At 32.4% G+C, this 14,986-nt stretch overlaps 1 protein-coding gene across 1 annotated transcript in view; it reads right to left on the reverse strand.

The window, feature by feature from the left end:
• LOC107568217 (dual specificity protein phosphatase 10-like) overlaps nt 1-7,840 on the reverse strand; it is a 20,755-nt gene extending 12,915 nt beyond the window's left edge. The window contains exons 1-2 of the mRNA XM_016254151.1: nt 7,726-7,840; nt 4,091-4,892 (exon numbers count right to left, since the gene is read on the reverse strand). Of these exons, the coding sequence (XP_016109637.1) occupies nt 4,091-4,826 (736 nt within the window). The 5' untranslated portion in view covers nt 4,827-4,892; nt 7,726-7,840. The remainder of the gene's footprint in view (nt 1-4,090; nt 4,893-7,725) is intronic.
• Between the last annotated feature and the right edge of the window lie 7,146 nt (nt 7,841-14,986).

Consider the following 14,986-nt stretch of genomic DNA (forward strand, 5'->3'; position numbering starts at 1 on the left):
AAATGTTGCTACCATATTTTTTACGGTGAAGTTCTGGCAACCACAGCTGCTGGTATTTTACCGTAAATGTCACCGATTTTTTTTTTACAGTGTGCAAGCATTCTGCAAGAGCCGTGATATGCTCGCTAACACACACACACACACACACACACACAGCGCATGAGAATGACAGAGAAGTCTGAATAGCATCGCATATACCCTTCCTGGAGAAAACAATCCCAGAATGCAATGCAAGCTCAGTGAAGCAATTCATTCAAGAGAAATTGATTCATTCAGTATTTTAAAAAGACCATTTTACACATAATCATACATTATATATGATTAGGTGTCATAAATTATAATCAGTATAATTATATTTTAATATTTTAAAATGTAATATGATTTCCATTTCATTTTTATAATATAAATAATCTCCATAATTAATTATAATATCACTATGTAATATAAATAATTATTAAATATTAAATTAAATATTAATATATCAAATTAGGTGTTATAAATTATAATTTGTATAATTGTCTTATAATTTTATAATATAATATAATCTCCATTTAATAATAATTATAACATCATTAATTATAATACAATATTACTATATAATATAAAATACATTACATTTTATTAAATTAGATACTTTAAATTATAATTAGTACAATTATATTTGATAATTTTATAAATTACCATTTTATAATATATGCAATCTCTATAATTACAGAAGTATTATTAATAATATTAAGTATATTTACATTATATTATTATATAATATAATATTAAAACATTATTATAATATAATATTACTATTTAATATAAAATAAAACATTATATATTATTATATTAGGTGATACACATTATAATTTGCATAATTACATCTAAAATATAATATAATATACACTAACCCCCCAAAGTTCATGTAATTATTGATAAAAAAAAATTCAAAATCACAAATATCTAAGCTTTCATTAAATAAAACAACTGAAAGTAAATTGTAAAATATTTACCAATAATTTTGACCTCAGTTGTATACATATAATATACATTTTCCAAGTTGAGTATTGTATCAGTAGCTTAACAACATGCTAACACCAAACTCTATAGAAATCAATAGTGAGGGGGTTTCCGCACATTGTGTGAGGAGTGCTATATGCATAACCCACATTTTCATGTTGTAGCCTATGAAGAGCATTCCAAACCAATTATGAGATTCCATTTCAGGCTGCTGCATTAGAACTAGACAGCAAGGCAGCTCACTAGGATTTGGAACAGAGTCCTGATGTGTGCGTATGCTGACATATCGACTCCTTTCCAAAACCTAGTGTGCTGACTTACTGTCTGCCCTCCTAAAGCAGCAGCCTAACTGATTATGTCATATGCAACACAAATGTGACCCTGGAGCACAAAAGCAGTGTTAAGTCGCTGGGGGATATTTGTAGCAATAGCCAACAATACATTGTATGGGTCAAAATTATCCATTTTTCCTTTATGCCAAAAATCATTAGGATATTAAGTAAAGATCATGTTCCATGAAGATATTTTGTAAATTTCCTACTGTAAATATATCAAAACTTAATTTTTGATTAGCAATATGCATTGCTAAGAACTTCATTTGATCAACTTTTTCAACAATATTTAGATTTTTTTTTTGCACCCTCAGATTCCAGATTTTCAAATAGTTGTATCTCAGCCAAATATTGTCCTATCCTAACAAATAATGATGATGTATAAATCTCAATGTCAAGAAATTGACTCTTATGACTGATTTTGTGCTCCAGGGTCACATATGTATAATTTGTCCAAAACAAGGTAACTTAGAAAGCATCCCGTCAGAAAAGAACGCACGTATGATGCCAGCCTAGGTTTTGGAGCAGATACATGCAGGGGACGTCAGCTGACAGACGCGCTCTGTCCTCGTCCCTCGACTCTCCACGCCAGCCAAACAAGGCAAACGATGGCAACAGACTCGCGCGGCTAGAATAGAGCTGGCTCTTCCCCGTCAGCTGATGCCAGGGGCCGCAGGAGCTCCGGCACGTGGACACACATGGCGGAGCTGGACATGCCTGCATGCGTCAACAAGCTGAGGTCAGATCAACTGTAGACGTAACACAACTACTGTACTGTCTGGATAGTTTTCTGACACACCTCACAGTCCTACTGTTCTAGCCTCATATCATTCAAATAACAGTTGCTAAATCAATTTATTACAAATTATACAATTAAGCAAAAGTGCAATGCCGTACAATTCTCTTCTGCACACCAAGGCTGTGTTAAAAATACAGTAAAAACAGTCAAATTGTAAAAAAAAAAACTTTTTCACATTCAAAATAGCTGTTTTCTATAATATAATGTAAAATGTCATTTATTTTTATGAAGCAAATCTGAATTTTCAGCATCATTACTCCAGTCTTCAGTGTCACATGATCTTCAGAAATCAGTATAATATGCTGATTTGCTGCTCAAGAAACATGTATGATTATTATCAATGTTGAAAACAGTTGAGCTGCTTCATACTTTTGTGGAAAACGTGATACATTTTATTTTTCAGGATTTTTTGATGAAAAGAAAGTTCAAAAGGACAGTATTTATTTGAAATAGAAATCTTTTGTAACATTTTAAATGTCAGAAATAAAAGTCTTTACTGTCACTTTGTTGCCATCCGGATTCCTTGCTGAATAAAAGTATTAATTTCATTCAAAAAAATACATTTTTTCTCTCCAAGCGTTTGAGTACAATCATGACTAAAAGACATTGTGATGAAATGTGTCAAACACCAGTGTTGGGCAACAACTAGTTACTAGTAATTAATAATTTATAATTAATCATTTTCATAACTTTACTCTGGTATTACATGGCTTGCAACCACATCCCTCTGATCCCAATATACAGTGGGTACGGAAAGTATTCAGACCCCCTTAAATTTTTCACTCTTTGTTATATTGCAGCCATTTGCTAAAATCATTTAAGTTAATTTTTTTCCTCATTAATGTACACACAGCACCCCATATTGACAGAAAAACACAGAATTGTTGACATTTTTGCAGATGTATTAAAAAAGAAAAACTGAAATATCACATGGTCCTAAGTATTCAGACCCTTTGCTCAGTATATAGTAGAAGCTCCCTTTTGATCTAATACAGCCATGAATCTTTTTGGGAAAGATGTAAAACCTTTTTAGAGAACAAAACATTTTCTTCTGATTTCTTTTGATGAAATACATTATGGAATATAATCGTATATGGGTAACAGAGAAATTAAAGCTACAATTAGCTTCAAGCTACACGTGACAATTAATGAGATTAATACAACACTTTTATTTGAATGTCACTATTAATCACAATTTGTAATAACTTCTGACTGCGATCCAGTGTGGATTTTGATCAAATGATGAGTCAGAAATATATTGTTAGTAACATTTTAGAAGAATTTTATGGGGAAGATATGCAATTACAACTTCTGTGAGGCGTGAAAGAAAAGTAATGTAACTAGTAGTGTAACTAATTACTGTTGCCAGAAAGTAATAAGTAAAGTAATAATATTACTTCTGGAAGGAATACCCCCTGGAATTCCCCCCAGGAATCTGAAAGTTGGATGAAAAGAGCATTTGACTGGTTCCATGAAGAACCTTTAACATCCATGGAACCTTTTTCATTCCACAAAAGGATCTTCATAGTGAAAAAAGGTTCTTTAGATCATTTAAATGTCTTTCGGACTAAGAAAAAGAAAAAACCTTTCGAAACCTTGGCTTGTACTGAACATTCTTTTTAGAATTTATCTCACAAAACTTTTTTCTTTACAAGATTTCCATGAATCTGGCCCTAGGACTCTAAACGTTGGAAGAAAAAGCATTTGATCGATTCCTTGAAGAACCTTTCACATCCATGGAACTTTTCCATTCCACAAAAGATTCTTCAGATTTTTTTTCAAATGTTCTTTAAGTAAGGAAAAACGGTCTTTAAAAAAAAAAAAGTACTCTTTCGGAAACTTTATTTTAAACAGTGCACTCAACATTCTTTTTAGAATGTATCTTTTTTCTTAGAAATTCTAAACGTTGGATGAAAAAACATTTCCAAACCTTCACTCTCAACAGCAGGCCTACCTTTCAGAACGATGGGGTCCTTTCCTTCCCTCCGCAGCGACTCCAGAACCACTTGCAGAGGCTGAGACGGCGTCAGCCGGCCTGGGTCCACCGTGCTTTCGTCGTACACCACCAGCTCTTTGGAAAAAATCCCCTTGAAGGAGTCCTTGCTCTGCCGGCAGGAGATGAGGTCCAGGACGGTGATCTTGCCCTGCTGGAGCCGTCGCCGGCTGATCTTGTCTGAGCAGTTGATGTGCACGGCTCCTCGGATGTGGCTCTTGTTAAACTCCATGAAGGGCCGGCAGTCGATGATGACGGGCACCGGCCCCACCGGGTGGCCCAGCGGGCAATGCGTCAGCTTCTTGGCCAGTTCGTTGGGGTGGATGACCCGCATGCCGCCCCTGCTCAGGCCGGAGGTGAGACTGGGAGCACTGTAGGCCTCCGTTGGGACGCCATAGCCCACTCCGGAGTTCAGGTTAGGGCTGCTGGCGCTGACCTGGCCGTCCTTCTCGTAGGTGCTCACCGTGCAACAGCTGGCACTGCTGCATCCACACGTCAGCGAGCGCGTGGAGCCGCTGGATGAGGGCATATACGCCTGGATCTTCACCACGGTGGTGCTGCTGATGACCGTCGACTGACCCACGGTGCCCACGGTGGCTTCCAGGTAGCTGGTGTCCAGGCGGAGTCGGAGTTCCTGAGGTCGTATAGGCCTTGGCAGCGCCACCACAATTCTGTCGTCTAGAGGAGAAGGAGGCATGGAGAGACCACAGAGGGCTGGCACACCACGGAGAACTCAGATGTCCGCTCGGTCGCAAGCTGCTCGCTGAGAAGCACAACAGAATCAGAGATGGATTTAAAAATGAAGGCTGCTTGCGCAGGTATGCCATTGAAGAAGCATTTTTGTGTTACCCATGTGCAGAACATCTTAAAAATCTAAAGCTAAGTGTTTTTATTTCCAACCTAGTTCTTTGAAAGCACACCAACACTACACATGTTCGAATTGTGTTAAATAAAGAAATTAATTAATTAATTAATTAGTTTAAAATAATTAGAAAATTATAAAAAAAAAATGTAATTAGAATAAAACGAAAATATTGTGGGGGTCTTTTAATATGTCAACACCTTAAAAAAATTAAATCGTCATTAAAAATAAAATACAAACAGAAAGATAATGTACTCTAAAAATCAGAAAGACAGAAGACAGTGAAACTGGTTTTAAAGGGACACAAGTGTGAATGCAATGAAGTAATGATACTGTTAATAAAAATGTAATTAAGTAAAATGGAAATAATAAAATTAAATATACAATTTTAAATATTTTTAAAAATCAACATTTTGGAGGTAATTAAAAATAAAATACAAACAGAAAAAAAAATTATATATATATAATGTATAAGTTAGCAGTAAGACAGTGAAACTGGTTTAAAAAGACAGGACACAAGTGTGAATGCAAAGAAATAATGAAACTGTGTTTAAAAACAAAATCAATTAACATTAAAATCATAAAAATATATTTTAAAATAAATAAATGAAATTCATCAATGTTGTAGAGTGCTTCCTTATGTCAACACCTTATTTAGTTTTAAAATGATATTAAAATCAAAGAAATTTATTTAATGATATAAAACAAAAATTAAATTAAATTAAAATTATATTAAAAAGTCATATTTTATTTCATAATTTCATTTTTTTCAATTTCATAATTTTATTTAAAATAAAATGGTAATTAAAAAAATAAAACACAATCATAAAGAAAATGTACTGTATAAATTAGCCAACCAGATTGGATCTTGGGATGGAATGCAAGTGTGAATGTACTAAAATAATTTTACCCTGCTTGAAATAAAATTAAAATTAAAAATAATAATAGAAAATGAAACAGATGAGGGAAACATCCAAAATGTACTGCTGACAACTCTTCAGGAACAGAGTTGGGAAACGCTGACTTAAAGGGTTAGTTCACCCAGAAATGAAAATTAGCCCATAAATTACTCCCCCTCAAGTCATCCTAGGTGTATATGACTTTCTTCTTTCAGATGAATTCAGTCGGAGTTATATTAAAAATTGTCTTTGATCTTTCAAGCTGTTTAATGCCACTCAGCGGGTGTTGCATGCATCAGTCCAAAAGAAGTTAAATAAAAAGTGCCCATCCATTAAAAAAAAGTGTCTCACACGGCTCCGGGGGGTGAACAAAGGCCTTCTGTAGCGAATCGATGCGTTTTTGTAAGAAAAATATCCATATTCAAAACGTAATAATCACTTTAATGTAGCCTGCGCTCACTGTTGTACTCAGAAGCAGTTCTGGGCGGATGACGTATGAGGTCAGCACTGCGCATGTGCCGGTGAGTCTCGTGAAAACCAACGTTTGTTACCAGGAGCAAAGGAAGCAAAGTTTCCTTACTTAAGCAAAGGAAAACCAGTCTCCTCTTGGCTTATATCGAAATCCTCCGACATTCTTCTTTACAAATCCTCGGTTTGTACTTCTAATTAGTGACCGTTGTTTTGTTTTGATCTCTCCGCTGCGTTTCCGCGTTCGTTACTTCTGAGCGGCTCATGCGCAACGCCGACCTCATACGTCATCCGCCCGGAACTGCTTCCGTGTACAACAGTGAGCGCAAGCTAGATTAAAGTGATTATTACGTTTTGAATATGGATATTTTTCTTACAAAAACGCATCGATTCGATACAGAAGGCCTTTGTTCTCCCCCCGGAGCCGTGTGAGACGCTTTTTATTATGGATGGGCACTTTTTATTTCACTTCTTTTGGACTGAAGCAATGCAACCCCCGCTGAGTGGCATTAAACAGCTTGAAAGATCAAAGACAATTTTTTATATAACTCCGACTGGATTCGTCTGAAAGAAGATAGTCATATACACATAGGATGACTTGAGGGTGAGTAATTTATAGGTTATTTTTCATTTTTGGGTGAACTAACCCTTTAAAGAACCTGTTTCCATTATGAAGAATAAAGCTTCCATGGATGTTCTTCATGGAAGCAATAAAGAAGCTTTATTTTTAAGGCTGTAGCGTCGTCAAACGGACAGTCTGTTCTCACACAGGCCCGGACCCAACCTGCAGGGGCTTCACACTCATTTTTAGGGGAACCTGCTGAATGGCTTTCAGCTGAGAGCACTACAGTCAAATCAGCCGAAATATTCAATCAGCAAACGTGCAAGTGTCACGAGACGTGCAGAACTTTCAGACCGACGTGTGTTTGGATTTGCATGGAAATGTATCTCATAGATTCCTATAGGCTCTCATCACAGGAGCGAATTGCTGACCCCGTTAAATTCAAAGGAGCACACAGCAGCCCATTCCCAAACACGGCATGTGGACGTGCTGGGAATAAAATATGGAAAGGTTCTGCATCTGAGGCTAGACATCATCATTATTTCATGCGGTGACAATGCATGCAATTTACAGATGGTTTGCTTTGCACAGCACAGAATCTGTCAGGATCACAACTTGAGCCTCACACATGACAGCAATGCATGGAAATGAAGTTTGATTTGAGGCAAAACAGCATCTGCATTAAATGTGTCCTTATTTCCTGGAATGAAACACATCCTATAGATCTATATGGGGTGGGACTGCTCAGCAATCCCGTGCAATTACTAAACAACTCCAAACAGTTAAACATGTTCTTCAGACTTACATGCACGTGGCGTTTATCAGCAGTGTCTTCAGTCTGAGATCAATCGATCAGTCTGAGCCGCTCAGCCGGTCCCGGCGCTGGAGACCCGCAGCATTTTCCTCCCGTCCTGCTTTGCTCTCTCTTCAGTCTTCAGTGATGGAGTTGGAGTTTGTAGCGGCTCCGCACTAGTATCACTTCAGACTGACGTGCGCCTGAACCAATGGAGCTCCGCGCTGCTGATGGAGAGCAACAGCGGCCCAGAAATGGGAGGAAGCGCAGGGTGATGTCATTGAGAGCCAATCAGGAGAGAGTTCGGTGAAAGCGGTTTAAAGAGACGGGACGCGACTCGAGTGTGAATGCACTGAAACAGCAGTAATGAATAAAGAATTCAAATGAAAATGAATTCGAATTAAAATAATAAAATAAAATAATCATACTGTTTAAAAATAAAATTATACAATAAAGTAAAAATTATATATATTTTTAATGTATCAATGTTGGAGGGTCCTTCATTATGTCAACACCTTTAAAGCAAACATTTCAATATTTATTAAAAATAAAACGCTAACAGGAAAAGAATATATCGTATAAATTCAGAAGATGGTGAAACTGGTTTAAAGAGACGGGACATAAGTGTGAATGCACTGAAATAGTAATAAATAAAGAATTAAAATAAAAATGAAATAGAATTAAAATAATAAAATAAAATAATGATACTGTGTTTAAAAATAAAATGATACAATAAAGTAAAAAAAATGTTTAAAAAAAATGTAAATAAATAAATAAAAATGTATCAATGTTGGAGGGTCCTTCATTACGTCAGCACCTTAAAAGCACACATTTAAATGTTTATTAAAAATAAAATGCTAACAGGAAAAGAATATATCATATAAATTAGCCAATCAGAAGATGGTGAAACTGGTTTAAAGAGACGGGACACAAGTGTGAATGCACTGAAACAGTAATAAATAAAGAATTAAAATAAAAATGAAATAGAATTAAAATAATAAAATAAAAGAATGATACTGTGTTTAAAAATAAAATTATAAAATAAAGTTAAAAAAAAAATTTTATTTAAATAAAAAAAACATTTTCAATGTTGGAGGGTCCTTCATTATGTCAACACCTTAAAAGCAAACATTTAAATATTTATTAAAAATAAAATGCTAACAGGAAAAGAATATATCGTATAAATTCAGAAGATGGTGAAACTGGTTTAAAGAGACGGGACACAAGTGTGAATGCACTGAAATAGTAATAAATAAAGAATTAAAATAAAATGAAATAGAATTAAAATAATAAAATAAAATAAAATAATGATACTGTGTTTAAAAATAAAATGATACAATAAAGTAAAAATTATTTTAAAAATACATTTAAATAAATTAAAAAAATTCAATGTTGGAGGGTCCTTCATTATGTCAACACCTTAAAAGCAAACATTTAAATATTTATTAAAAATAAAATACAGTAACGCTTTATTTTAAGGTGTCCTTGTAACATACTTAGAATTATAACAACAACAAATTACACATAATTACATGCAAGTAACTGTAAGACAGACCCTAATCCCAGCCATATGGTAAGTACATGTAGTTAATTAATATTACTCAGCACTTAAATGCATTACACTGTAACTAGGACACATTCAAATAAAGTGTAATCTTTACTTTATACAATTTTATATTTTTATTATTATATTAATTTCTTTTTCATCATTTTTATTTTATTTTCAAACACTGTTTCATTATTCCACTGCATTCACACTTGTGTCCGGTCTCTTTAAACCAGTTTTATACAATTTATTTATACTAATTTATACAATACTGTATATTCCTTTTCTGTTAGTATTTTAGGTTACACTTTATTTTAAGGTGTCTTTGTTACAGTGTAATTATACATTTAAATTCTGAGTAATAGTAATTAACTACATGTACTTACTATATGGTTATGGTTAGGATTAGGGTTACTTGCATGTAATTATGCACAATTAATTGTTATTATAATAGAAAGTACATGTAACGTGTAACAAGGACACCTTAAAATAAAGTATTAACAAAGTAAATCATAAATGTTGTATAGGGTCCTCCCTTATGTCAACACCAAAAATTTAAATAGCTATTACAAATAAAATACAAACATAAAGAGGAGAAACTTTGTGTAATGTGAAACTTGATACCATGTTTAAAAATAAAATAAAATGTAAAAAATGATAAATAAATAAATAAATAATGAAAAAAGACAACGTGTTTGGATCATTATTTATGTCAACACCTTAAAGATTAAATGTAAATATAAAAGAATATTATAATATGAAAGATAAATGAAAAATAAATACATAAAATACAAATGTTCAAAATGTTCAAATATAAAATATGCTAAAATGTCAATATATAAAAAATATAAATGTTGTAGGGTCCTTTCTTATGTTAACAACCTAAAGGCAAAAATTTAAATAGTCATTAAAAAACACAGAAGGAGAATCTTAGTATAATAATTGTATAAATTATAATAATTTTTAAGAATGAAAATGTCAACACGACAAACATTATCTAACACTAAACAGATAACTTAATGCATTCAAATATTATGAAACTATGAGTCATGTATCAACAACACATATTTGAATGCACATCACCTACTCATCTGAACATTCAGTAACATGAAATGACTTATTAATGAAGGTAATTATGTAGTGTATGCAAAATAGCGGACTGACTGCTGTTGAGTGGAGTCCCGCTGTTCGTCTATAAGAGGCTTGTTCTCACATAAGAGCAAGGCCACAGTCACAAATGTTATATCATGTGTAAATGACTCATCTGTGACTAATGTGAGCTTTATTCATGATCTCACGAGTACGTTCACCAAACAGCTTCTTATAACACACGGGAGTGAGTGAGGTGAGGTTTGACACTTAATGATTTCTTATGTGTTTGCAATAGAAAGCATGGCATATAGATTTAGTTGTTAAAATGAGGTACAGTGTGAGTTGAGGTGACTGACTTTACGTTTGCCTCTCCTAAAAATGCAGATCTTGTTTTATTGCCCCGGTAGAAGCATAACATTCTATTTAGATGTGTGCATGTGAGTGTCTGTCAGTGGAAAAACTGACGTCATGCGGTATTTAGAGGCCTGAAGAACAGGAAGCGAACAACCACTTCCTCTTTTGCAGAGGCGTTTTGCTCGGGCCCTTTTTTCACAGTAGAATTAGTTTCATTATTCTCAATGGCAATTCTCATTAGACTCTCATTGCTGTAATACAGTCGTTTGCATTTGAATCAGCATCGTTTAAAGGCAGAACAGTATGGGAACTCATTACAGCAATGCCAAACAACAGTTACATGGAAAAAACAAATAAACTGTAAATAATATGCAAATATGCTGGTCACAAGTCTGGAATGATTATGAATATTTTAATATTTCTGAAAGAAATCTCATACTCACCGACGCTAAAAACAGTATGAATTATTCACAAAATCAAATATATCACTATTTATTTTATGCTGCTTTACATTGATTACTACATTATTTTGTGATAATTAAGATTTTGTTTGTTTTTGAAAGATATCTATTATGCAAGTATTGATTATTAAAACGTGCATAATAAATATCTTTATAGTTATAGTTTGTAATTATTTATTCGATATCTTTATAAAAAACGATATATTTTATGCTGATTTACATTATTATTTCTCCGTAATGAAGAATTTGTAATGTTTTTCAAAGACATATTTTATGCTCACATTATCAGTAAAATATTTTAATACATTTTATGCTGATTTACACTTTATTGCATTATTAATAATTACGATTTTTAAAAGTGTTTAAAAAAAAACGCCCGGACCACAAAAGCTGCATTTATTTACAGTCAAACAGTGTTGTGAACTACTATAAAATGTAACATTATAAAAATGTATGAACAATTCAAAATGTAGTAAACTTTTAAAAAATATGAACAATATTATTATTAATAAAACTGTATTACCAACACTTCCTTTGACTTGCATGCATGCATAAACAGGAGATTTTAGGAGGTAAATACATAGGAATACAATCATGACAACAGAAACATTTTCTTTTTTCAAATTTAATGACATATTTTTATTTATTTATTTATTTATGTTGCATGTTTAGTTTTTTCTCCCCCCAACCATAAACACTTTTGGACTTCTGATGATGGACCTGTACGCCTGATTAAAACTGGATCTGAATGAAGCTGAATCTTCTCTGAGACATTGATTCAGAGTCCATGAACATCTTGCTCAGCATCAGTGTTGTTCAGATGGTCAAACCTGCTACACGTGACAGAGATGCTGTCAACAATCTCCCCACAAACCATCTGTCTGCTGTCTACATCTATTCATACAGTTCACTGTGACGAGAGAAACGGTCAGAAAAGTGATGATTTTAGGCTTTTCATCCATTTTGAACGGCAGAAATCATGACATATTTCACAACAAAGACAATTCATAACAAAAACTATAAGTACAGTGTATAATTTATATTACCTAGTTGAAATACTAGAATAAAAGAAGTTACATTTTTTTAATTATCTAAATTATTTAAATAAAACCATTTTTCATTGTTTTCTTATTTTTCACCATATGTGACCCTGGAGCACAAAACCAGTCTTAAGCGTCAATAAAAAAAAAAATAAAAAAAAGCTGAATAAATAATCTTTCCATTGATGTATGGTTTGTTAGGATAGAACAATATTTGGCTGAGATACAACTATTTGAAAATCTGGAATCTGAGGGTGCAAAAAAATCTAAATTTTGAGAAAATCACTTTTAAAGTTGTCCAAATGAAGTTCTTAGCAATGCATATTACTAATCAAAAATTAAGTTTTGATATATTTACAGTAGGACATTTACAAAATATCTTCATGGAGCATGATCTTTATTTAATATCCTAATGATTTTTGGCATAAAAGAGAAATGTATAATTTTGACCCATACAATGTATTGTTGGCTATTGCTACAAATGTCCCCCAGCGACTTAACACTGCTTTTGTGCTGCAGAGACACATATTTAGTGTACTCTTAACCAGTATTTTTCTTGCTAAAATAAAAACCGTGCTTAACTTGTACACTCTAAAGATGTTTAAACAAGTTACAAAATACTTCTGAATGAGCAAATGTAATTATATTAGATTTTTTTTAAATATATATAATTTTACTATATATATATATATATATATATATATAAATAACAAATATCAATACAATATAATAATTAAATTTTTAAAATATAAATAAGAGGTTATATATATATATGACATTTAGACATCTGCTTGAGTTCCCTAGACCGCATAAACGCTCAATAAATATGATGAGATATCATCAGGACATCATCTCTGGGGTCTGGATGAGACTGGTGGAGAAGAACAGTTTAATTGCTTCATGATTTCTGCCCTCATCCTCTGGAGAATCCGCGGATATTGAGCTCAGTCTCTATATCATCCATATTACGCTGCTTCACGGAGACTTGGAGACTTGATACTGGAAAGTATAACGAAGACCTTATGATTCAAATAGGTTATAAACAGCACTCAATAAACGCGGCTTGATTTGTGTGTATAAATAAGCTGAATAAATAAGCTTTTCATTTATGTATGGTTTGTTAGGACAGTTATTTAAAAATCTGGAATCTGAGGGTGCAAAAAAAAAATCTAAATATTGAGGATATATGAATATTAAATATAAATATTTGAGCCTTTAAAGTTGTCCAAATTAAGGCCTTAGCAATACATCTTACTAATCAAAAATTACGTTTTAATATATTTACAGTATGAAATTTACAAAATATCTTCATGGAACACGATCTTTATTTAATATCCTAATGATTTTTGGCATAAAAGAAAAATGGATAATTTTGACCCATACAATGTATTGTTGGCTATTGCTACAAATAGTGCATTGCATTAAATGATTAATTTAAATGTAAAGTGGGACCAGAACAATTAAATAAGACTAAATAAAAAATTTTAAAAAAAAATAAGTAGTGATAATAACAATAATAATGTGGTATTATATTATGTAGCTACAGATTTGTGCATTATTTACAAGATTATTTTTAATAATTATTTTTACAATATTATTTATAAGATGAGCGATCTGTGCTGATTCTAAGCACAAGATGTTTTAACTTATGTGAAAACAGATGAATTTATGTGAAAGCACATTAACTTATGAAAACAATGTTTCTGACATTCAAACCATTTCGTTTTTTAAATGTTGAGGGAAAATGTAATTTTATAATTTTGCAAACATAATGGGGACATCACTTTTGAATGTTCTCTGAACGTTTTGAAACAATTTACCAAAAAGATTTAGTTACACTTAAACAGAAATAAAAATATTGAGAACATTATTGAGATCAGATCATGCAGAACGGACGATATAATTGTTCAGTAGAGTTCAGAATGGGTTTTATTTATTGGTTTATTTATTGATTTATTATTAATTGATTTTTTTTCCCAAAACCATCAAGATACCAGACATTTCTATCCAAATATATTAAATATTCCTTTAAAAACAGACAAACAAACATATTACATAAAACATTTGGTAAGGTTTCCCTTTATTAATTTTTTGTTTATAAATGAGAAAGATAATTAGTGAAATTATATATATATATATATTGTCCGTTTATTTATTGATTTATGTATTTTTATTACTGAATTATTTTGATATTGATATAATTCATTTTTATTTCCATCCAAAAACACAAATATACCGTATCTTAATTTTTTTTTTACAATAGACATGATATATTTCAGCAATGACATAAAAAGGTTTGTAAGTTTTTTTAAATAAAAAGGTTTATTCATTTTTGTTTATATGTGAAAATGCTATCTATCCATCCATCTATCCATCCATCCATCATCTGTCTGTCTGTCTGTCCGTCCATCATCTATCCATCTATCTATCTATCTATCTATCTATCTATCTATCATCCATCGTCTATCTATCTATCTATCTGTCATCCATCGTCTATCTATCTATCTATCTATCCATCCATCATCTATCTATCTATCTATCTATCTATCTATCGTCTATCTATCTATCTATCTATCTATTTATCTATCTATCTATCTATCTATCCATCCATCGTCTATCTATCTATCCATCCATCCATCCATCGTCCGTCCGTCCGTCCGTCCGTATCTATCTATCTATCTATCTATCTATCTATCTATCTATCTATCTATCTATCTATCTATCTATCTATCTATCTATCTATCTATCTATCTATCTATCTATCTATCTATCTATTGTCT

The sequence above is a fragment of the Sinocyclocheilus grahami genome, unplaced genomic scaffold (genome assembly GCF_001515645.1).
Source record: "Sinocyclocheilus grahami isolate Dianchi unplaced genomic scaffold, SAMN03320097.WGS_v1.1 scaffold1225.1, whole genome shotgun sequence".
NCBI lineage: Eukaryota > Metazoa > Chordata > Actinopteri > Cypriniformes > Cyprinidae > Sinocyclocheilus > Sinocyclocheilus grahami.